The sequence below is a fragment of the Chaetomium globosum genome, genomic scaffold, assembly GCF_000143365.1.
Source record: "Chaetomium globosum CBS 148.51 scaffold_4 genomic scaffold, whole genome shotgun sequence".
Taxonomy (NCBI): Eukaryota; Fungi; Ascomycota; class Sordariomycetes; order Sordariales; family Chaetomiaceae; genus Chaetomium; species Chaetomium globosum.
The window spans coordinates 1,822,783-1,843,663 of NT_165979.1; the positions used below are offsets into that span (position 1 = coordinate 1,822,783).

A 20,881-nucleotide genomic window follows, 5' to 3' on the forward strand; every position below is an offset into this window, starting at 1 on the left:
AGTGCAGCGGTGCAGCCAGCGTTGCAGCACTGCAGCGTCGCACCCCAGCCCGGCCAAGCGTCCCTTTTTCCGCGGCTCAGGCCCCGGTCGGCGAGCTCAGTCTCCAAGACTTCCTCCAATAACCCGCTTTGTCAGCTTGTCAACAACAAACGACACCCACAACACCCTCAACACTCAACACCCCCAACGCCTGTCAGTAGAGAGTTGAGGTTGTGCTTGGCTGTCACCGTGCCACATTTGACCGCAGGCGATGTGATGTGCCTCGTAAATGGCTGCTAATCATCTCAAGTACTTCGTACGGGTTCAGTTATTCGCAGATCGACTCTCCAAGACGCCATCACCGATGCGACATCCTTGCATCCGCAAACCGAACTCCGCAATCCCATCGCCAACCAAACGACCACGACCAAAACCAGCCGGAAGATTTGGTTAGATCGGAGCAGCCATCATCAGCAAAGGCCATTCCCTGGTTGAACTCGCGGATCCGCGGCCATACGCAGCGGGTTGGCTGGCCGCGTCTGGCACGCCCCTACATCGGCAACTGGTGAAGCTTGAGGATGGCTCCCGAATACAGGCGCCTTGAATGAGCAGAGACTGAACGGTAAATTGAACATAACAGAGCAGGCGAAGGTTTTTCGGTCCCAACGTTAAAATAATTGGCCGTTGGAGGATCGAAACGGAGGGACAACATAGCGTTATGTTGCGTACCTGCTTTTATTTTGTAGGAGGAGGATACGGATATACGGCAGATACCAGACCAGGGACAAGCTTGCACATACCCAGGCGTGTATGGAAATCCCGACAGCCCCATTACATCGACTCTTTGTTCTTTTGGGCGCGCTGGGACTAGAGACCCCCGCTTCTCAAGCCTCCGCGCCTCTGCTCCATCCCTTGATGGACTTGCCTCCGCTTCCCGCGGGATTCTGTCGACTCCAATCAAGGAGCACTCAATAATGGCGGGTAATCGGGCTGTTCTAGAACATATGGTCTTGTCACGAAACTCCCGCTTGTAGAAGAAGTACAGTGAGTGGTGACCGGCCTGTGTTTCCGTTACTCTCTTTGTTGTGTTAGGAGTCCTTTATGTATAGAAATGTTTTCTTCGCGACACTTCTCCGACCTCCCTCGCTCTCATACTATTAATTCGATAAACGATTCAACACCGAGCCACGCCATACACATAACTGACACGATGCTTCGGGCGTTCATCAGTGCCGTGGTGGGTGCCTTTGGGCCAGCCACTTGGATGGTCGTACTGTGCGTCATCCTATGGACTTCTGTTAGCCGCGCCCACAACAATCCCGTGAGCGGTGGTGCTGCCGGGACGTCGACCCTGACGGACCTACGGGGGGCTGTGACGGCCGGCGAGTTGCTGTTAATAGAGGCCGCCGCCGCATTGGAGTCTGCTGCATCTGCAACTGGCGCCGCTCCGGCTGTGAGGGTCGCCTTTCCCACCCTCGCCCCCGAAGATCTAAAAGTCGACCGCATTTTCGTGAATAACTGGCAACGTGCTGCAGGAAAGGCCAGCAAACAAAGCAGCGCCATCATGGAAGAGTTCTTCAGGGAGGTGCAGTCCACGCACAGGCGCCTCGTCTACATCTTGGGCTCCATTGACGGTGCCGGCAAGGGGCTCCGCAACCCGGATAACAACACCGTGAAGGACGAAGGGTCATGATTCCAGGGTGCCGGGTCCAAATTAGGACCGGAGCTTCATTTGCTCCAGCGCATGGTGCGCGCGTTGTCGGATCTCCTACAGGAACTCCAGCAGCAATCCTCTCGCTTCCAGAAAGACATCAGTACCGTTGACCTTTCCGTTCTGAAACACTCGCTTCAAGGGGGAGAGACCAACGAGAACCCTGTCCATTTCTTTGGACAAGGCATCATGAGACTCAACGCGCACTTCGATTGCAAGGCTGCCAACCCATCCTCGGCGAGCTGCGAGAATGGCAACGAGGCCATCTCCCCTGACGACCCCGAGGCCGCATTATTCATCCGGAATCTGCACTCGGCCCACGCCGCGGAGAGCATGATGCATGGTTCATTCCGGAATGCCAAGGTGAGGCTCGATATGTTGACCGAGGCCATGGAGACGCAGGCAAAATGGGCAGAATCCACGGAGCACGCTCTGGGCAAGATCAATAGCTCTTTGCGCGACAAGATCTGCCAGAAGGAGCTCCTGGAGGCCACGGAGAAAGTGGCGGGGCTAGCTGAGGAATGGCGCGTCATGATCCAGGGCTTCATCCGCAAAAACAAGTGAGAGACCAAGGCCCAGAACGCGGAAGCCAAAACCGGAACGGGGACGAGGCAGAAGCGGAACAAGGGCAAAGACGGGAGAGGGCGAGGTGAGTGTAGAATACCAAAATGTCATCTTAGAGTTAGCTAGCGCCGCTTCGTTTATTTTATCTCCTGAAATGTAATAGATCGACTTCCATGTGATAGATTGACTTCCACTTAGTTGAGCAGCTGTTATCGGGGGTGTGTTTCTCCGCGCTCTACCGTATCACGGACAGGGCCCTGCCGCATGCTGTCAGCCAAAAGTGGCGATTGCGATATGTTTGTCGCCGGATCTGGGTCGCGCTGCCCACTTTAGGGGTATGGTGCTGATTGATAATGACTGTCTTTGTCTCTGTAAGGCCTGCCTCGCATTTCCCTCTCGAGGCCGCTCCAGCACCTCGACGGATCTGGCCTTTTTGCATTCATCATACCGTTTCCCCTCCTGTCTTTTTAGGTCCGGGACATCCTGTTCGACGGATTTCTGCCTCATACATCTGTGACAACACCCGCCGTTGCAGGCTCGTCCCAACACCCAGAATACAAGCTCTGTCATGTACCCCGCCACTCCAGGTCATCCTCGTGGCCGTAGCCGTCGCCGTCGCAGTGGTCTCCAAGATGATGCCGCCGCTGCACCCGAGCTCAGCAGCGGCCAAGAACCTCGAGGGCATGCCGAAACCCAGGGCAACAACCGGGATACCACCGGGCCGTGCAACGGCCGGCAGCGTGCTGCTTTTTTCGGCATGTCTCCTGCTGCCCTCCTATCCATTCTGTTCGCCGTTCTCTACGCTAGCTTCTTGCTCGGCCCCGCCCCCAGCCCCATCTCGGGGCTAAGCCCAGACAAGGTGGTGATCAGGGCGGCTACCTCTCCAGCCGACGACCTGGCCATGGTTTCTGAGCTCTACGCCAACGCGTCCACCGCCATCAACATTCCTCACCACAACCTCAACGTCACCCTCGCGCTCGACGCCCCCGGCCTCATTCGGGTCAACGCCACCTCTCGGCTCCCCGAAACAACGCTCTACTTTGAGCGCAACTTGTCGAAGTATCAGATGAGCCGCGAGGAGGGGAAACGCTTACCGGCCGAATACGCACCCTTCATAGTTGATTCTTTGAACACCACCATCACGCTGGAAATGGCGAATACTTTGTGGCCGGTGGTCATCCACGCGGCCACAGATCTGCTGACCGCCGGACTGGGCCCTGAGCACCCGGAATACCCAGCGTTGAGGGCCCCCTTGGTTCGCCTCCGCAAGGGAAATGGGGACAAGATCCTCACTCATGCCAGGAGATTATGGCTTCTTTTGCGTGACGTGGCTGGCTCCTGGCCGTACCACGCCCAGCACGACAACTTAGTAGTCTGTCTGAAAGCAGTCGCCAGAACGACGAAATCAAGAACCGCTGCTCAGAACGTGAGCAGGAGCGAGAACCCTCCCCAGTTGACGATTGGGGCGCAAGTCCCTACTTTTCAGCAACTGCTCGAACACGACAGGGGTCGACACCAGGCTCTCTCAAAACTCCTCGCTGGCATTGGACTCTCAGAGGATGCCTTTTCGCAACTGAACAAGATTCACGCGGCTCTAGACTTCGGCGTTGGCATGTCAAAGCTCAACCCGAGGTTCCCAGGACTATGCTGAGGCCAAAACGCGCGTGATCTGCTGCGCGCCGTTGTCGAAAGTCGATGTAGCGGCAACTATACGTCCAAGGAGCGGCGTTATCCTATCAGTATGAGCCTCTATGACCGGGGCGATACCGAGGTCCTAGGGGGAGTCTGGGATGCTGTGTGTGATGCCAATGCTTTGTTGTCGGACGTGCAGGCTCTGGCCGAGGGAGTGAGAGACCGGGTCAGAGGGACCGTCGCGGAGCGGGGGGGATTTCGCTGCTTGAGCGCATATCCGGCTACATCTCCAACCATAGCCTCGTGCGCCGCATGGAAACGCTCGATCGCGCTCTCCACACCCTTCACTCTCTCCGCCTGGGGCTGAGGCCGCAGACATGGATGCTGGCCAACTTGGCCTCGAACATGCTGCGCGCCTGCGTGCTCCAGGACGAGTTGCGGCAGCGTGTTCGCGCCCTCCATCGCAGCCAGTCTGCATGGTGGGATCTCGAGTGGGACGATGCCCGGGAAAACGTGAACTTGACCTTGCTACCTTTCTCCCGGCCAACGAAACCGCCAGGCAACTTCGCGTGGCGATGCAAAGATTAAAGGACCGGTGCGACCCATTGGTGGGGAATTGGGTGAGCTGGAGCGCTGCTACCGCACTCAAAGAATTGGTGCTCCCGGGATGGATAGATCGGCTCGCCTTGGGTGGTCTCCCTCTGGAGCCGTGGAAGGCCGACGCCAAGTTTGACTACCCGCTTGCGAACACCAGGTGGGGTAATACAAGCGCGAGTCTCGAAGCCCGGAGCAAGAAACTCAAAACTGGTACGATGGAAGAACCGACTGGCAAGAGTGTGTAAAGTACTCAGATACTTTGTAAATCGGCTCGTCTCATCTCTTCGTTTAGCATGCACAACGACAATACGGCGTCACGAGTAGAGAACCGGGAAGGCTCTAACGAAAGGGTGACAAGAAATGACCGGCATTCGTTCGTCACGGGCGATTGAGATGATGATGGATGATGGCGAGTATCGGAGCTTCCGAGCTTCCATCCATTGCTCCCGCTTTCGCCCTTGGGAATAAATTTATGGCCTCAGGCCACAGTGTATTTGAGCCTCAGGCCAGAAAAAACCCACGAACGAGAGCTCTGAACCTATCCCCATGACTGACTTTTCAGATTGGTAGCAATTCGGAAAGTCTGAGTATGGCGCCGGCACTCATTTCCCAGAAATGTGCGATTGCACGCGAGGGCCGCAAAGAACGAGAGAGTGTGCCGCCCGCACAGCGCCCCCAACCTTCCTTCAGAATGGATTTTTGCCTGAGGCGCCAGGTTTCCAGGTTTCCAGGTTTTGGTAACCCCTCGCCCCTGCCGCAACCAACAGCTCCCACGCTCGAGCCATCTGTGCTCAGCTCAGGTCGCTCCCCGCTCCCCGTTCCCCGCAGCAGCTCTGCGGCGCGCAATGCGGTTTGGGCGAAGCGGTACCCGGGTACGTACCGCTTCGCCAGAGCTCCCAGCTTTTGCCCGTCCACGCCCCCCGGAAAAGCGCCTTCCTCGTAGCCTTCCTCTTCTTCTCCCTCCTCCCATCCCAGCGCTATCCCGCCCATCTTCCCATCTAACCCTGCCGTTCTGCGCCATCAAACATCGACCTACTTGGCAATTGACGCCATTTGAGCCGTATTCCGATAATGACGGGCCGCAAGAGAAAGCAAGAGGAGGAGGAAGAGCTCGTCTCGCTCCCCAGCGGCGATGAGGAGGAGGAAGAGTAAGCCAACCCCCCAGCCTCCCCAAAACACACCCAGCGACTCTGTGTTTTGTGTCTCCTGTATGGGTGATTGCGAGAATAACCGCGGCATTTGGGCATCCGCTCGCTTGCTGGCGCCTCGCGGCGCAAGCTGTGCGCTCAACCTGTTCCCGCCGGCTCTGTCGGGATTTTTTTGGCTGGCGTGCTCTGCGCGCCTGGCAAGCATCTCGCTTGACTTCTATGACACGCCCTAGAAGGAATCGCTAACGATTGCCTAGGTATGTAGAGGATGAAGATGAAGATGAGCTCGACGATGAGGAAGAAGAGGAAGAAGAGTTCAGCGAGGAAGGTGAAGGTGCCGAGGGAGACGAGGAGAACGAAGAAAATGCCGTCCCAGGTGAGTTTCTTTTGGCAAGCCTTGACACTCACCACACCCCCTCTCGAGAACTCGGCCGAGTTCATCGGATCGATCAATCCCACACCCTTCCCCTTTAGAATTGTCGTCCTTGTACATCGTGCATGCCTGGCTAACGACTTGTGCAAAGCAACAAGCTCCCGCCCAAGAAGAAAGCTAAAGGACGGCCCCCCGGTCGTCGAAGCGACCCACAAGAACGGCCACCGCCTGCGAACGGCCATGGAAGAGGGTTAAGGCGGCCGAGGGTGAGGAGGAGGAAGAGTTTGATGAAGAAGATGAGGAAGACGAGGAGGCCGAAGGCGAGGAGGACGAAGAGGAGGAAGATGATGCCGAGGAAAGAGGAGGTGCCTACAAAGGGCGTCGGTAAGGTCGCGGCTCATGTCGCCGCCAAGGCTGATGCAAAAGCCGTTGCTGCCGGCAGCGACGAGGAGGACTAGGCGGCGCCGCATCCCATCCGCCCCCGTGACAAATCCCCCATGCCTACCACCCTCCCCCTCCCCCAACCCCTAACTCCAACCCCTCCGCCCATGAATCTCTGCGCCCGCTGGTTGAGCCGACATTCTATCCTACCCTTTTCAACACCAAAACGATGCGTGTTCTCTGGTGCGTGTGATTATGCGCCGAGGAGACGACCTTATGCGAATCTGTCTGCGGGTGATTTGAGTTAGCAGCTAGCTTGTCGCTTTTGGGGGGTTTGGACAGAGCAATAAAAGAGCACCTTCATTCCTTCGAAGTATTTAACGTCTCCCTGCATGGCCCTTTGTTGCTGGTGAATGAAGCAGGTGCTTTTTCTCCCCACCGGCGTGCGTCTTGGCCCGAGTCGCCGGCCACACGTATCGCCGGGTCCGGACGGAGGTCCCGTCCGGGCGTCCGAGGTCGTCGTCATGGATCCCGGGTTTGACGATTTGACAAATGCTCACATGTTGCCAAAAGGCTGCATGTAAATTTCAGAGGATCCAATGCCTTGAAAAAATCGCACTGCAATCCCAAAGGTTGCCCCTAATGCCTCTTTATCATTTGGCCCAAAGGGCTCTACCCCCACCTTTCTTCCCCTCTCATGCCGACCCAAAATGTCATGTTTCTGGTGCCCAACAGCCCACTTCGAGCATCGCGCATCGTGCATCGCGCATCGCGAGCTCGACCCTTTATTCGCTCTCGAATGGTCACCAGCCATGCCTTCACTGGTTGGAGATTTGGGCTTGTTGATGTCCGTTGAACTAAGCACCACCCAGATGCCGATTGGCGAGGGGCTCAGGCCTAAGTCCGAGCTTCTGACTCGGCCCAGGTTGAAACATGGCGACGGAGAGTTGGAGGTATCCCGATCGAAGCACCGTCTACTCGATCGTGAAGATGTTGGCCGAACCAGCCACCAACGGCGGGCAGTTGGCTTCGACCATCCAAGCATCGCCCGCCGTGATTTAGGCGCGCTCCAAAACAAAACACGAATGGATGACTCGGACTCCTAGAACCGGCCAAGTCGCCGTCGGAGGGTTGGTGAGTTAAGCGAGTAGCAAAACTCACCAATGCGCCATGTTTCGCGGCGGAGGGGTGAGTGTCATCACTGGCGGGAATTTGCTAAAGACGCCGCAAGGTTAAGACTAACCCTATTTTGCAATCCTCGCCTCAACGCCGCCCGCATTTCGAAAGTCCGGCGGCCTCGGGTCCGATCCCGGCGGCCAGACCGCATATGTTGCTTATGAACTAGGCTGCTATGTAGGCACACCAGTAGACAACCCGACAGTAATACCGAGCGAGACCACTACCTCCTCCTCCTCCATCATGCATACGCCTACGATGCTCACCGTGCAAGCTAACCGAGCTGTCATTGTGGAGAGTATCACTTCATCCCGGAGAGTCTGACTAAATGGCCATGGGGCTGCAAACCCGTAGCCCTAAGTAGTCGTGTAAGACGGTGTTGCAGAGGGAAATGCGAGATGCCGCGATGATGAGCCCCTCTAATCGATGATAGGGGTTGGAAAGCGTTGCGCTCGACTTATGAGACGCCGCGGTATAAAAGAAGCCTCTTCCTCCCCTCTGCCCGGTCTATCTCAACAGGTCAACATCGCATTCCACCATCACAACAGCTCATCATCAGCCTTCAACATCAAATCAACACCATAAACAACCAAACAACACATTCAAGATGAAGTCCCAAATCCTCCTCGTCGTTGCCGCCGCGCTCGTGCCCCTGTCGCTGGCTGACAAGCCCAAGCTGAACCAGTACAGCAGTCTGGATGACTGGTAAGACCTACTTCCGGCATCTCCTCGCTGCACTTACTTTCAGGGGACACACCTGCTGACAAGATCATCTACAACGCAGCCAAAACGACAAGAACATTCTCTTCCACGCCGCCCCCGTCTCGGGCCGGTGCTACAACCTCGACGACGCCACCGCCGCCTTTTTCTGGAACACCGGCGGCATGCTGAACCCCAGAGGTAAGTGATGGCCCGTCTATCCGTCATTTCTCGCCAACGGGCGAACCGAAGATGCAGAAGCTGACCGTGTTGGTGCTTTCAGTCTTCACTGGCAAGGACTGCAACGGCATCGAGGACCCGCTCTCCACCGATGGCCGCTGCATGGAGAAGGGCAAGTACAACTCCTACCGTTGCTCGTAGAGCGGTTAGTTTGGGCCAGCGGTTGAGTTGAGAGGGTTGATAGCCGCTATGATGGGGGTTGACAGGTGTTTCTTTTTCTAAAACTGTCTCCGAGCGCGCCGGGGTTCAGTACCATTCCTTTTTGAACGTGGGGGAGGGATGTGGTTGGGGGCAAAGGATTTCCTTTATAGACAGCATAGAACTTGGCAATGAGCAGGCACTCTGATGCATATCATTCGGGATGCAGTGTGATTGTGTCCTTCAGCTTCAATTTTTCTCGACGAAAAACATGTTGAGGGAGAAAATGGAAACAGCAGACAGTGAGAGCTAAGAACTTACTACCGCTTTAGACGCAGCAGAGTGTTGAAGACAAGTAAATGGGAGCCCTGGCGTATGTCCGACCCCTGGCGTGTATCTGACCCCCTGAAGATGATCATGGGCGGCTTGTGTCAGCGAGGGAGAGAGTGGGTTCGACATCAATGGTGAGAGATACGAAGTGCCAAAGAGATGACATGGTTTGGGTACATATTCGCTCTGCTTAGATTCATCGACTGTGAGTTGAGATGAAGTACCTCACTCCCAACACCATCAAACAAGCAACCAACATCCACTACATCACAACAACCGATAAGCCTCCACCGCCACCCCAAAACTCTGATCAATCGGCGCCACCAACCCCCTCGCCAACTCCCTCAACTGCTCCGGCACCTTCCCAATCACCGCCTCACTCATCTCGGCCGTCGCGCGGCGCTGCAGGCCCAAATTTACCGCAATCAGCGGCGACAACAACAAACGATCAAACTTGCCCTTCGCATCCACAATCGCCCCCAGCGTCGCGTTGACCGACTTGACCAGCGCCCCCGTCGCCGTCGCCACCGCCAGCGTCCCCGGCACGTCCAGCGGGTCGCTGGCGGACGCCGCGTCCGTGCCTTGCTTGACTTGGATGAGGAGCGCGGTGCTCTCGGCGAGGATAGGCACCGTGCCGAGGATGCCGCCGTGCCAGGTAAGGACGGAGGTGCCGAGCTTGGTGGTGGTTTCGTTGACGGTGGTGAGGGCGGAGACGATGGTGGGTTGGTCGGTGGTGGTGGCGAGGGTGGGGGAGAGGAGGAGGGGGAGAACGGGGAGGAGGGTGCTGAGTTTCATGGTGTGTTGTTTTTTGTTTTCTCTTTTGGGTGAGTTTGGGGGGGTCGTGGTCGACTGGTCGGGGGACTTGCTCGGCTCGGGTTGAGAGTATGGAGAGTGTTCCCTGATGGAGCCCCCTGAGACTGAGAGGGAGTGATCATCGACCTCTCTTATAGAAGATTTGCCCGGCTCCGGTCTTTCACAAGCATTGTACATGCTGACACTCAAGCCTCCCGTGGCCGAGGTAGGCAAAGGCAGGAGCCCAGCACGTTGTAATATCCCCCTCCTCCCCGCTCTTCCCGCGCGCGTAGAATACAACCTCCCAGCAACCAGATCCAAGTGTAAGCTCCATGCCGCCCGGGAGAAACTCACTACGCGTTGCGAGCTCTTCCTGGTCGGATTCATGCGGGTAATGGGATCTACTGTCATTGTTTCCCGATGGGGAAGGTATACTTAGGATGGTGGGATGGAGTAGCCATGGCTAGATGTACCCGACGAGCCGACCTTGAAGATGGTGTTGAGGTGAGTGGACCTAGCCAAGGGATCGGCCAGTGTGGATGAGCGGGCTGGCAGGCACCGTTGCTTGATTCGCGGGATCAGAGGTCTGAGCTGGGGAAGATCCCATGTCAAGACCTGGGGAAATGCAACCCTGTCTATCCCTCGGCGGTTTACAAGGAAATGAAGTGACGCATGTGAAAGAGCCCTGGTCAGAACTTCGCGGGTCCTGTTCGTGCAATCAGCGATTGGTTTTTAGTTTAACAGTTGACCGACCGGACTCACAACCAAGTCTTCGCAGGGTTACATACACTGGCTTTTGACTGCTCAACTATCACGTTGATCGGCAGTCCCAGGCTGGTTCAGGGGTCCGGTCGGCATCTGTGGTGTTGGACATGGACATGGACGACATCGTAGTCGAAAAAGGACCCAAAATTGCCCGCCACTTCAATGCTGCCGTAATTACATTAAAATTTACATAAGACGCGACATCTCCCTCAGGTCTATAACAACGCCATTATGCCCGTCGCCCCGTAAACGCCGTCTCGAAATTTATATCCCGGCTACGTGTCGAATCGAATCCGCCGCCCCAAAATTAAGAGGCAAAGACTCCCGCTTAACTGGAGCTTGGCCCTGATACTGGAGGCGCCTAGACCCGGGGCTGTTCCCGAGGGACTGTTGCGGGGGCGGTGACTGGGGCTGGTGCATAGTATCCTTGAGCCGGTGCTTGGTTGCTGCGACGCTGCGACGGCGCGTTGTCGGGCGTAGGCGCATAGTATCCGGCATACGAGGCTGCCGGCTGAGGAACAGCAGGGCCCGGTTTGACCACCCGCCGCTGCCGGTACTTGGGCCATCTGCGCGGGCGGGAACGGCGCTGGGTACGCACTTGGGGGCCCGTAGACGGCATATTGACCCCCTGGTCCCGGGTATTGGGCACCGACAGGGACCGGCACCCTCACGACGACCACCTTCTTATTCGCCCTCTCAACCCGGTTCGTCTCAACGCAAGCGCCAATGAACAGAATGAAGTGGATAAGCAGGAGGGCGCAATCGAACCCCAGCAGGACTTGCTCGTAAACCTGGGTCTGGCTGAACAGAACCAACTCGTCGGCGCGCGGGTAGCCGTACCAGTCATCGGAGTAGGAATACGCCCCGAACAAAGCGGTCATGACGACGGCCACGACGGCCATCAGCCAGATGATGAGGTGGAAAGCGACCAGTGCGCCCGGATGCATACCCTGCCGCCGGCTGGAAAACATGGTCTTCAGGAACTCGATGACGGTAACCACAACGGCAAGGCCGGCCTATGTGGTGGATTAGCCTCGCATGCGGCCAACAGAAAAGACAGTTCCAACATACCGCTGTTCCAGAGATTCCCAACTCATAGTCCACTGGGGCTGTGTCATAGCCGGGCCGATAGTATGGCGCGTTGTGGACGCCGAGGGCTATGCCGACGCCAAATATTACCGCGGAGACCAACAGGGAGAGAAGAAGCAATGCCAGTTTTGCCTTGTGCCAGCGGGGATAGAATGGGCGCTCAGGTCCGACACCGTCGGAGGGCTGTTCAACTGGTAGATGGGCAAAATGAGTGCCGTGCAGTGGAGGAAGAACTGGCTGCTGTTTCGATAGCTCCTGGTGTGCGACGGGCAAAGGCCGCGGTGGTAACGGCGGCGATGGCTGCGTTTCGGTTTGTTGCTGGGCTCCACGTTCGGACTGCCGTTCATTCCCCTCATTCCCAGTTTGAGCATTCTCCAGAACCCGGCCCGACTCTCCTGCCTTCGGTTCGGTGGCCGAGCTGTCGTCGGCCGCCATTTTCGTCCTGTTCTCACTTCAATGTCCAGAAAAAGTCGATGGTACGTAGGCTTAGATCATATGCAAAACGCAAGGTCCTCCAAATTTCGGGGAAAATGCTGGAAAACGAGTGTAATTGGGAAAGCAAAGTTCAAACGAGTGACAACGTCAAAAGAGCGAAAGTGATGGAGAAACGCGACAAACAGTGGATGGCGGCGATGGTGTTGTTTTTAAGATTGGTCTCGGTCCTTGCCCTCAAAAATAGACCCCAAGGCCAGTGCTGCCTCCTTAGCCGGTCTTGGCATTGGACGGGGAAAAGCGAAAGCGGGAAGGCCGCTTGCCAAGACATCACGAACCCCTGTTACTTGGTGTTCATTAAACACGACCATACGATGCGCTAACTGCCGGAGTGTGAGACTCGTCGTGCTAAATCAGAAGATGAGGAATCAAAGACCAATGTCAGGAGGCCCATTTCTGAAGGATAGAAGTGGCCTTTCGACGAGAATGAAAGGGAACTGTTCGGCGAAAGTGACTTGGACGACAAGGCAACCGTCCCACACACAAGTTCCTTGCAGAGACCAGTCACGGGCAAATAAATGTCAACCCCTGGCGCGAATCAACCGGCATCTTGTTGGAAAAATGCATGGTGGGGGTTGGCGACAAAGGGTGCCCTTGGGATCATGGAATGACGCGCCCCTGACATCTTCTCGTGCGTGGTGGAAGCAGTGAGCTCGGACAGATGTGGTTGGTAGACTGTCGATAGTACTACTCGCGCTGCAAAACGACGACTAACCCCATGATACCTAGCATGACCGTCTTCAACCACGGATGCTCCGACAGCATGATAGTCACATACCCCACGAATGGCATGTACCCGACAACGCTCCTGTTTTTTAGTGTCAGCTTCGGTAGGCCGCTGTGGATTGGGGAGCGTTTCGCCTTACCCGACGATATCTTTCCTGTTGAGATAATCTTGGCCGCGCGCATAGAGCTCGGTGTCGTCCGCCGCGTTGTTGTCTCCCTTGGTGAGAAGCTTTGCGTCTGGCCTAGAGGGTAGTGTTAGCCTGTGGTCGACTAGCATAGCAAACCTCCCGCAACAAAACTAACCCAACGCCAAACTTCCGAACTATCCGATGGACAATCGGAATGTCTTTCCCCTTCACATTATAAACGACAATTTCGCCGACATTGGTTTCGGATATGAGGTTGCGGTTCCAGAGGAGGAGCAAGTCGCCGCGCTGGAATGCGGGTTCCATGCTCCCGGAGAGTACGACGACGATCGGAGAAGGCGAGTCCGTGATGACCGAGAGACCTTTCCACATCTACCCCATAGAGTCAGCATCTATCGAGGAGGAAGGACCGGCGCTCGCGATGCGCGACGCTGGAAACAAGGGCAGGGACACACCATGAAGGCCGTCGAGAGAATTAGCCCAAAGTTCATGAGCTGCGCGGCGGCTTGCCGCGGATTTTGAAGGCTGGATAGCATCTTGAGAGTGTGGGGTGGTTGCCGTCGGAGACTCCGCGTGAGGTTACTGTGCGAAGCTGTTGCGGCTCCCAAGAGCTCTTGACCGAAGATGAAGGTGTTGTGCTGCGCTGCGCTCAATGGGCCACGGTGTTGAATTGACGAGTGGTGATTGGGACGTGTTTAGGTCAATGTGGGGCGTCGGACCCAGCCAACCTCGCTCCTAAGATGCGACCCATGCTGCCCATGCAGAAAACCGAGCCAAGACAACAACAACTTACACAGGGGAACCACCTCCACACCAAGACACTTCTACGCTTGTTACACTAGGATTCCGGAAAGTGCAACTTCCAATCAATGCCGAGTGATTCCGAAGAATCTCAGACCCTGAGCACAGATGCCCCCTACCGCGAGTCCGTTTGGTAGCAGCACCAACTGGAAGTGCGAGCTTTCTCAGTTCCTGGCTCTCGTAGCTTCATCACCCAAGACTCCGGGTCTCTTTTGTCCTCGACTTTGAAGACTTCCTTACATGTACCCTCGACTTGCTTCCCCTGTCATATGGCCATCTTGGACGGGTTAGCGAGTGGTGGTTTTCGCCGTGGTGCCATCATCTTCTATCTCGCAGCTCTCCCTCTCCTGATCCGCAGTAAGCTGGCAGAAAACGCTGCCGCCAATCAGGCATCGTGGAGCGCCCTTTTTCATTTCTCGGCCATTGTCCGCTTTCTCTAACTGCTTTGGCATCTCGGCAGCTTTATAAGGCATGGTTTCGCCTGTTCTAAGTTGATTACCCAAGATGAACAGCATGGACCGCTAGCCCTGGAGCTTCATGGATTACCATTGCGGTACCAGCGACAACGATGACCAACGTTGATGGGCCGGCGTGGTGGTTGATTTTCCATAGTCGGAAAGGGGACCAAGCATGACAAACTTGCATTTTAATCAGCGCCACACTCCCAATGCAATGATGGGCAGTCTCCGGTCATTGGCTAGAGTTGCAGCACACAGCCGGAGCCATTGATGGCTGTGTGGTTGGGTTGCCTTGGCCCTTGGGACCAGCGCCAAAGAACCCCGCACCTCCGGGTCCATCACGCAGCGCAACTCGACATCCCAAGACTCAACACTTCGTTATGTACCAGACTTTTGACCACCCACTGTAACAAGCATGGAGCCTGTTAGCGCGGTTGGTGTAGCAGCCGCTGCACTCCAGTTCCTAGATTTCGGCTCGCGGCTTCTCTCAACGTCGCGTCAAATTTATCGGTCCCCGTCTGGACGAACTGCGAGACAGGTAACACTGTCCACCATAACCAACGATCTCGCACATATTCTCGCTCATGTCGAGCAAGCCACTGCCAGTATTACTCCCACTTCCTTGGCGTACCATCAACTCGTTAGTCTGAGCACAGAATGCAAGGACTTGATTGCACCGCTGAACGACGCTCTGGCAGCGCTGGGAAAAGACGGAGACTCAGTCTTCATGTATGACGAGGGCAAGAGAGTAAAGGAGAAGAGTGTACTAAAAACGCTCCGTTCCGCTTTAGAAGCAATCTGGAACCAAGCTGAGATTGAAGAAACCATTGCCAAGCTGAGGGATATGGAAAGGCGAGTGACGACAGCCGTAATATTTGCCATCTGGTACGCGTTTAGTCTGGCTCTTGGCGAACTTCGACTCGCTGACTTTTGTGGTTAGGGATGGCACGAGACAGAGTGAAGAACGACAGATCCAGTTCAGCCGGCAACTCGACGAAATGACCACCCTTCTGCTGCCGACTGACCCGGAAAGTATAGAAGCCGATGATGTTCTCCCAGGGGACCCGCAACCGTTAGCGACCGCCGTTCAACCTGAGATTGTTACAACCGCCATATTCAACAGAGTGGTTGACACACTAAACGACAAGACATTGCCGGAGTCTCTCGAAATCTACAACGAACTGGTTGGATGCTTATGGAGCCGCAAGCAACTCCCTACGCCGCCCGAGTGGATCAGCAGCAACTCAAGCCGGGTTTTTTTTGCAGAACCGGAGGCCATGCGGAGGCTCTTCACATTTACCATACTCAATAGTCTTGCGTTTGAAACAATGGAATTTCGCCAAGAGGCCATTCCAGAAGCATTTCAAAGGACTTTTACATGGATCTTCAAGGGCGGCGCCAACCTGCCCAGCTTCTCTGAGTGGCTCGAAACTGAAGTCAAGAAACCGTACTGGATTACCGGAAAGCCTGGTTCTGGCAAGTCTACGCTGATGAGCTATATTATTCACCATCAATCCCTCCTCAAACATCTCCATGTGTGGGCACGAGGCCTCCCCCTTATCATCGCACGGTACTATGCCTGGATTTCCGGCGCACATTTACAAAAGTCGCGCGAAGGCTTGATGAGAACCATTCTCCACCAGGTATTGAGTGAGGAAAACTCTCTTATACCTTGCGTAGCGCCAAGGCGCTGGGCGTTGTTCTCTACTCTTCGGGCCGCCGTCGAGGCACCGCCGTGGAGCACGTGGGAAGTACAAGAGTCGTTTGACGCTCTCCTTTCCGAATGTGACAAGTCTTTTAGGCTCGCAGTTTTTATCGACGGACTTGACGAATTCGATTTACTTCCAGTTGATGTGATTGAACTTATCCAACACATCAACGCCCGCGATGGAATCAAGATTTGCGTCGCTGGCCGTCCATGGATGGAATTCAATGATGCTTTCAGGGGCAATCCTATGCTCCTGATGCAGGACCTCAACATGGTGGACATTACGCACATTGTGAAGACCAAGCTAGAAGAAAATATTGGATTTTCCGAGCTCCAAAACCTGTTTCCCACAGAGGCGGCGCACTTGATCGACGAAGTGGCAAGAAAATCAAACGGCGTCATTCTCTGGGTTGGCCTGGTGGTCAAGTCACTCCTTGTTGCGCTAAGCGAAGGAGACGGACTGGCCGAGCTTCAAGTTATCATTGATGGCCTACCGAGTCGTCTGTCCGATCTTTACGATGCCATTTGGGCCAGTATTAGCCCGACCAACGTCACGAAGTCGGCCGAGATGCTTGCTATTTTCGAAGCATCGCAGCGTCCACTAGACTGTTTGACGCTTTGGATCGCCGACGGAAAGTTGCCCCTGAGCTTTAACATCTTATCCACGCCGCTCAGTCAAAAAGGGAACCCAGGGGTCATTGACATCATGAGGCGCCGACTAGATAGTCGGACTCGAGGTATCCTTGAGATTAGCAGCTCCTCTGGTACCGTCGATTTCCTCCATCGGTCCGCAAGTGACTGGGCGTCCAAGCCGGAGGTTTGGGAGCGCATTTCGCGCAGCATCTGCCATCGCTTTGACCCAAACTTATCCCTTGCCAAAGCCGAGGCTCTCAAAGTGCCGCTAGCTACTTGGGAGGAGATACGGAATGGTGGTGACTCGGACCCCGTAAGAAGATGCCTATGGTACGCGTCTCAAGTTGTTGATACGGGCGAAAACCGCATCCTACTCACGCGAACTCTGGACAAGTTTGACGAAAATGTCGCCAACATGTGGACCGGGTTGATCAGAGGGGAGCACTGGTCGTCTCGCAGCGAGGCGTGTACGAACACCTTTCTCGGGTTGGCGGCACGGTTCCACATTCTGCCGTACCTGCGGGAGAAGCTGGCGTGGGACCCAAAATTGATCTCGAGGAAAACACCAAAGAAACGCATCTCTTTGCTCGAGAACGCTGTGTTTGATTCGCTTGGCTATGTGAACGAAAGACGGGTTACCATCGACGCAGAGCAGAGGTTATCAACCATTGCTTTCCTGCTCGAACACGGGGCCAACCCAAGGGAGAAGACGACAGAGGGTCTCAGCGTTCTCGAAACGGTACGAAAAAAGGCAGAGATGCGTGGAGCTGCTGGGTCGGGTCCCGACGAGAATTGGATAATGGGAAACTGGACGGAAGTCGAAACCATGATGCTGGCAGCAGGAGGGGAAGGTTCAATTAAGAAACTATTTGGCTTTTTCTCGCGGAGTTAGTGGGCCATAGGGTAGTTTTTTTGATCTGAATTTGTAGGGTGGGTACGATGAACAAAGTTGGCTTGTAGAAGTCGTCCTCAAAGTCGAGCCCCTCGAGCTACGGCTGGGGGGTTGATCGTCGGCGGAATTCAATCAAGGTTGAAAGTCCATCTGCTCTAACTGACCGCCCTTGAGATGCCCTGCCTCCTTCGCTTCCAGGGCGCCAAATAGTGGGCCCAGTGACCCCTTGTCGGGGACCCGCTGTGTGTACTTCGTACCCGCGTACATCCCCTCCTCGGTACCCCACCCCTCCGACAACTTTATCACCTCCATGCATGTTTCTTTCGGAGCCTGACTGATGACGGAACAATTTACGATTGACGAGGGCGAATGTTGTTCGCCCTCTGTCCGCATAATTTTGTATCCAATGGTCGAGAGTCAAATGGGGCTGTGCTCTGCAACAAGGCCGTCTGCTCGGTTGTCAATGGGCGATCATTGTTCACGTGCCCCCGCTCAGGGCAGAATACTGCTGCAAAAGACTGCTTCGAAGCGCCGCCCAACCGAAACCTGGACGACAATGTCAACCTTAATTCGTTGCGTTGGCAACAGTGTTGACCAATCCCCTTTTCAAGAACCAAAATGCGGCCCAAATGCTGGCTGGCCTCATCGGAACTTTGATTCGAGGCTCGCCCAACTTTTTGACCTTCGATTCCACCGAAGCAGGAGGACTTGACATGGGACCCTGGCTTCGTTCTCGAAGCTTTCGTGGCTTTCCACAGGGCGAGAGGTACCCGGCGGTTGGCTTGCACGCCTGTTCACCGTCAAGTGAATGGCCAAGCAAACGAGGCGCTGACGCCAGCAATCGCACTTGAAGCAACGTCAACTCTTTCCCTGGTTGGAAGCACTCGCAAGCTGGGTGGTCCAATGAACAGGCGCCAGGGTTCAAGACAACCCGTCTCCCAAGCCCTGCTTGTTTCTCGTCAATCTGGGGCGTTTCCCAGGCACAACACACCCTTGTGCTGCCCCCACCACCGCCGATATGCTGGGTTAAATAGATCAACGACCCCCCCCCACTCCTTTGTCTTTTCCTTTCTTTTCTCCCCCCCCCCCCCCCCCATCACACAACCAAAGGGTCGCAAAGCTGTTGCTGGGGTTGTCTCATGAGTTTCTCGTTGGGATAACACCGCCCGGACCCGTCAATCCTTTTTGTGCATCACTCTTTTCCCTCTTTTTTCCTCCATTCCTTCCTTCTTTTCGTCACTCTCTTATCACCCTGGGAATAGCGGCGACACTCTCTCCTTCCGCTGTTATCCCCATCATCCTGCCTTCTCTCAGCACCTGTACGAAATAACCTCGTCATCTCTCGATATAAATACCCCCCACGAACTGCAGACCGCCACCATGTTCAAGCGCTCGTTTCGAAACCGCGACGCCAGCACCTCCCAACGGGAGGCTGCCTCGACGGCGATGGATTCGCAACACCGGGTGGACAAGTCTGCGAGACTGACGAGGAAGGGTGCCACACGGGATGCCCAGAAAGTATCGAAACTAAAACGGTCGCTTAAAGGCGAGGACACCTCGCGCATGCAGTCAGAGCAGGCGAGGCCAGCCGACAAGTCCCTTGCCCCCTCGCCCATCGTCACCCTCGTGGTGGGCAGGGAGGTGCGGCTGTTTGCAGCGCACGAAGACGTGCTGCGCCAGGCACCTTTTTTCGACAAGGTCCTGCGCAGCAACTACGTCGATGCGCAGAATAGGAAAATCTCGCTCCCGGACGAGGAGCCGGAGGTCTTTAGCGCAATTCTCGAGTACCTCTACAAAGGCGACTACTACCCGCGTCTGCAACACAACAAGCAGCGCAACTCTTGGGAACTCGAGGATTCGCTCCCCCGTCGGGCCACACCGCAAACCTCCCCGACGATTCACGAATCACCAAAAATCGGAGGTGGTCGCGCAGGGCAAACACCCCAGACCCCTTCGGCTGTCGAGGCGACCGTGTACCTCTCGAGTGTCGGCCAGCACCTGCTCCGCGACACGGTAATCTACTGTGCCGCGGAGCGCTATGGGCTGGAGGAGCTCAAGAAGCTGGCGCTGCGGAAGCAAGGATTGCAGTCGGGCATCGACGTCGGCACAATCCTCCGCAGCGCGCAATACTGCTACGCCAACACCCCCGACTCGGATAGCCGCCTGCGCGCTCATTACCTGGCGCTCATCATCCGGTGCCGCAAGACCTTCAAGCGTAGCGGCACCATGCAGGCCGAGATGGAGAAGTCCGGCAGCGACGTGTACGGCGAAGGCAGCGGGAAGCTCTTCTTCGACCTGTTCGTTGCCATGTGCAACCACCTCGACGACGTCATCGACGCGAGCAACGTGCGGACGCCGAAGACCATCTGAGAGGCTGGGCTCCTTGCACATAACGCGTAACGAACAGGTTTCAAGTGTTTTTCTTCAGGTGTAAATGGGGAACTTTTACTGGACAGGGAACAGGCTCATCAGGGGTTGTGCCATTGTTTGCTTCTCAACATCTGGCGTTTGGGTCTTTTCTCATTGAAACTCCTCGCATCTTCCGTCAGATTGGAACACCATTTGGAAGATCTTTCACCCCCTTGAAACATCTTCACTTCTCATGAGGTTGGCCGACCAATTTTGGCTTAAAGATCTGCGGAGCGAGAGGGGCTTAATGCCGATACACGATGTGGGTATGTGCAAAGAAGACACGCGCAGCTCGCTGCCCCTCTGGTGTCTCAGTTCTTGGTTTTCTGTTTTCTGGGGACACTGGGCTGGTTGGGATTTCACGGAACCCTGGCGTTTTGGTATTCTGAATTACATCAGATTGATTGGCATCGTCGCTCATGGAATGGGCCGCCAAATAACAAGACACGAGGGGAAAGGAGGTCGCACACCAGGAGGATATGGGTTTCTCGCCAAATTCGACGTCTAATAGCCGACAAAACACCACACGTCGTGTTAACCCGCCGCACTTCGCACTTCGACATATTTCCCTCCAACAACCATGAATTGTGTTCTTTTTCTTGCTCTGTCTGCTTATTTTAGCTGGGCTTCTTTGGGACGGGGACGGGCGATGACTTGTCAGCTTTTCTGTCTTTCCCTGGCGTTTTTGGAAACATACAAGGCTGGAGTCGGAACCACACACACCACTCAGACTGAACAAGATAGCAGCGGGGACTACCATCCTCGCTGCCACGCATCGACACCACTCAGACGCGCTCGGCCGCACCCCCTTTTTTTTGTCGAAAAAACACAAGACAGTTCGGATGATCATGGTTGAGAGGGAAACAAAAGGGGGCTTGCAACACCCCCGGCCAAAAAAAAAAGGACTGCATGGTTGCCTGCAATATTTCGCCGCGCAGAGCAGGGCGGTCACTCGTTTGTAACAACTGATGATGATGACGATTTTGACTTCTTGACGAACCG

General features: G+C 55.5%; 8 protein-coding genes across 8 annotated transcripts; 5 read left to right on the plus strand and 3 right to left on the minus strand.

Moving 5' to 3' along the window:
• Positions 1–1,189: 1,189 nt before the first annotated feature.
• CHGG_04298 (uncharacterized protein) lies at positions 1,190–4,474 on the plus strand (the record flags this gene model as incomplete). Its single annotated transcript, XM_001223511.1, has 6 exons — positions 1,190–1,564; positions 1,679–2,067; positions 2,252–2,339; positions 2,790–3,509; positions 3,650–3,680; positions 4,086–4,474. 6 exons carry the CDS (start codon positions 1,190–1,192, stop codon positions 4,472–4,474), a joined length of 1,992 nt encoding a protein of 663 aa, XP_001223512.1.
• Positions 4,475–5,554: 1,080 nt separating this feature from the next.
• On the plus strand, positions 5,555–6,462 carry CHGG_04299 (uncharacterized protein; the record flags this gene model as incomplete). The annotated part of the gene is made up of 3 exons (XM_001223512.1): positions 5,555–5,631; positions 5,889–6,007; positions 6,188–6,462. 3 exons carry the CDS (start codon positions 5,555–5,557, stop codon positions 6,460–6,462), a joined length of 471 nt encoding a protein of 156 aa, XP_001223513.1.
• A 1,706-nt stretch (positions 6,463–8,168) lies between these two features.
• CHGG_04300 (uncharacterized protein) lies at positions 8,169–8,641 on the plus strand (the record flags this gene model as incomplete). The annotated part of the gene is made up of 3 exons (XM_001223513.1): positions 8,169–8,266; positions 8,346–8,461; positions 8,544–8,641. The coding sequence occupies 3 exons, from the start codon at positions 8,169–8,171 to the stop codon at positions 8,639–8,641; spliced, it is 312 nt and encodes a 103-aa protein (XP_001223514.1).
• A 594-nt stretch (positions 8,642–9,235) lies between these two features.
• Positions 9,236–9,763, minus strand: CHGG_04301 (uncharacterized protein; the record flags this gene model as incomplete). Its single annotated transcript, XM_001223514.1, has 1 exon — positions 9,236–9,763. The coding sequence occupies one exon, from the start codon at positions 9,761–9,763 to the stop codon at positions 9,236–9,238; it is 528 nt and encodes a 175-aa protein (XP_001223515.1).
• Positions 9,764–10,684: 921 nt separating this feature from the next.
• CHGG_04302 (uncharacterized protein) lies at positions 10,685–12,377 on the minus strand (the record flags this gene model as incomplete). Its single annotated transcript, XM_001223515.1, has 4 exons — positions 10,685–10,690; positions 11,026–11,541; positions 11,597–11,805; positions 12,233–12,377. The coding sequence occupies 4 exons, from the start codon at positions 12,375–12,377 to the stop codon at positions 10,685–10,687; spliced, it is 876 nt and encodes a 291-aa protein (XP_001223516.1).
• Positions 12,378–12,793: 416 nt separating this feature from the next.
• Positions 12,794–13,514, minus strand: CHGG_04303 (uncharacterized protein; the record flags this gene model as incomplete). The annotated part of the gene is made up of 4 exons (XM_001223516.1): positions 12,794–12,914; positions 12,973–13,074; positions 13,136–13,350; positions 13,434–13,514. The coding sequence occupies 4 exons, from the start codon at positions 13,512–13,514 to the stop codon at positions 12,794–12,796; spliced, it is 519 nt and encodes a 172-aa protein (XP_001223517.1).
• A 1,138-nt stretch (positions 13,515–14,652) lies between these two features.
• Positions 14,653–17,470, plus strand: CHGG_04304 (uncharacterized protein; the record flags this gene model as incomplete). Its single annotated transcript, XM_001223517.1, has 2 exons — positions 14,653–15,122; positions 15,178–17,470. 2 exons carry the CDS (start codon positions 14,653–14,655, stop codon positions 17,468–17,470), a joined length of 2,763 nt encoding a protein of 920 aa, XP_001223518.1.
• Positions 17,471–18,850: 1,380 nt separating this feature from the next.
• CHGG_04305 (uncharacterized protein) lies at positions 18,851–19,840 on the plus strand (the record flags this gene model as incomplete). Its single annotated transcript, XM_001223518.1, has 1 exon — positions 18,851–19,840. One exon carries the CDS (start codon positions 18,851–18,853, stop codon positions 19,838–19,840), a length of 990 nt encoding a protein of 329 aa, XP_001223519.1.
• Between the last annotated feature and the right edge of the window lie 1,041 nt (positions 19,841–20,881).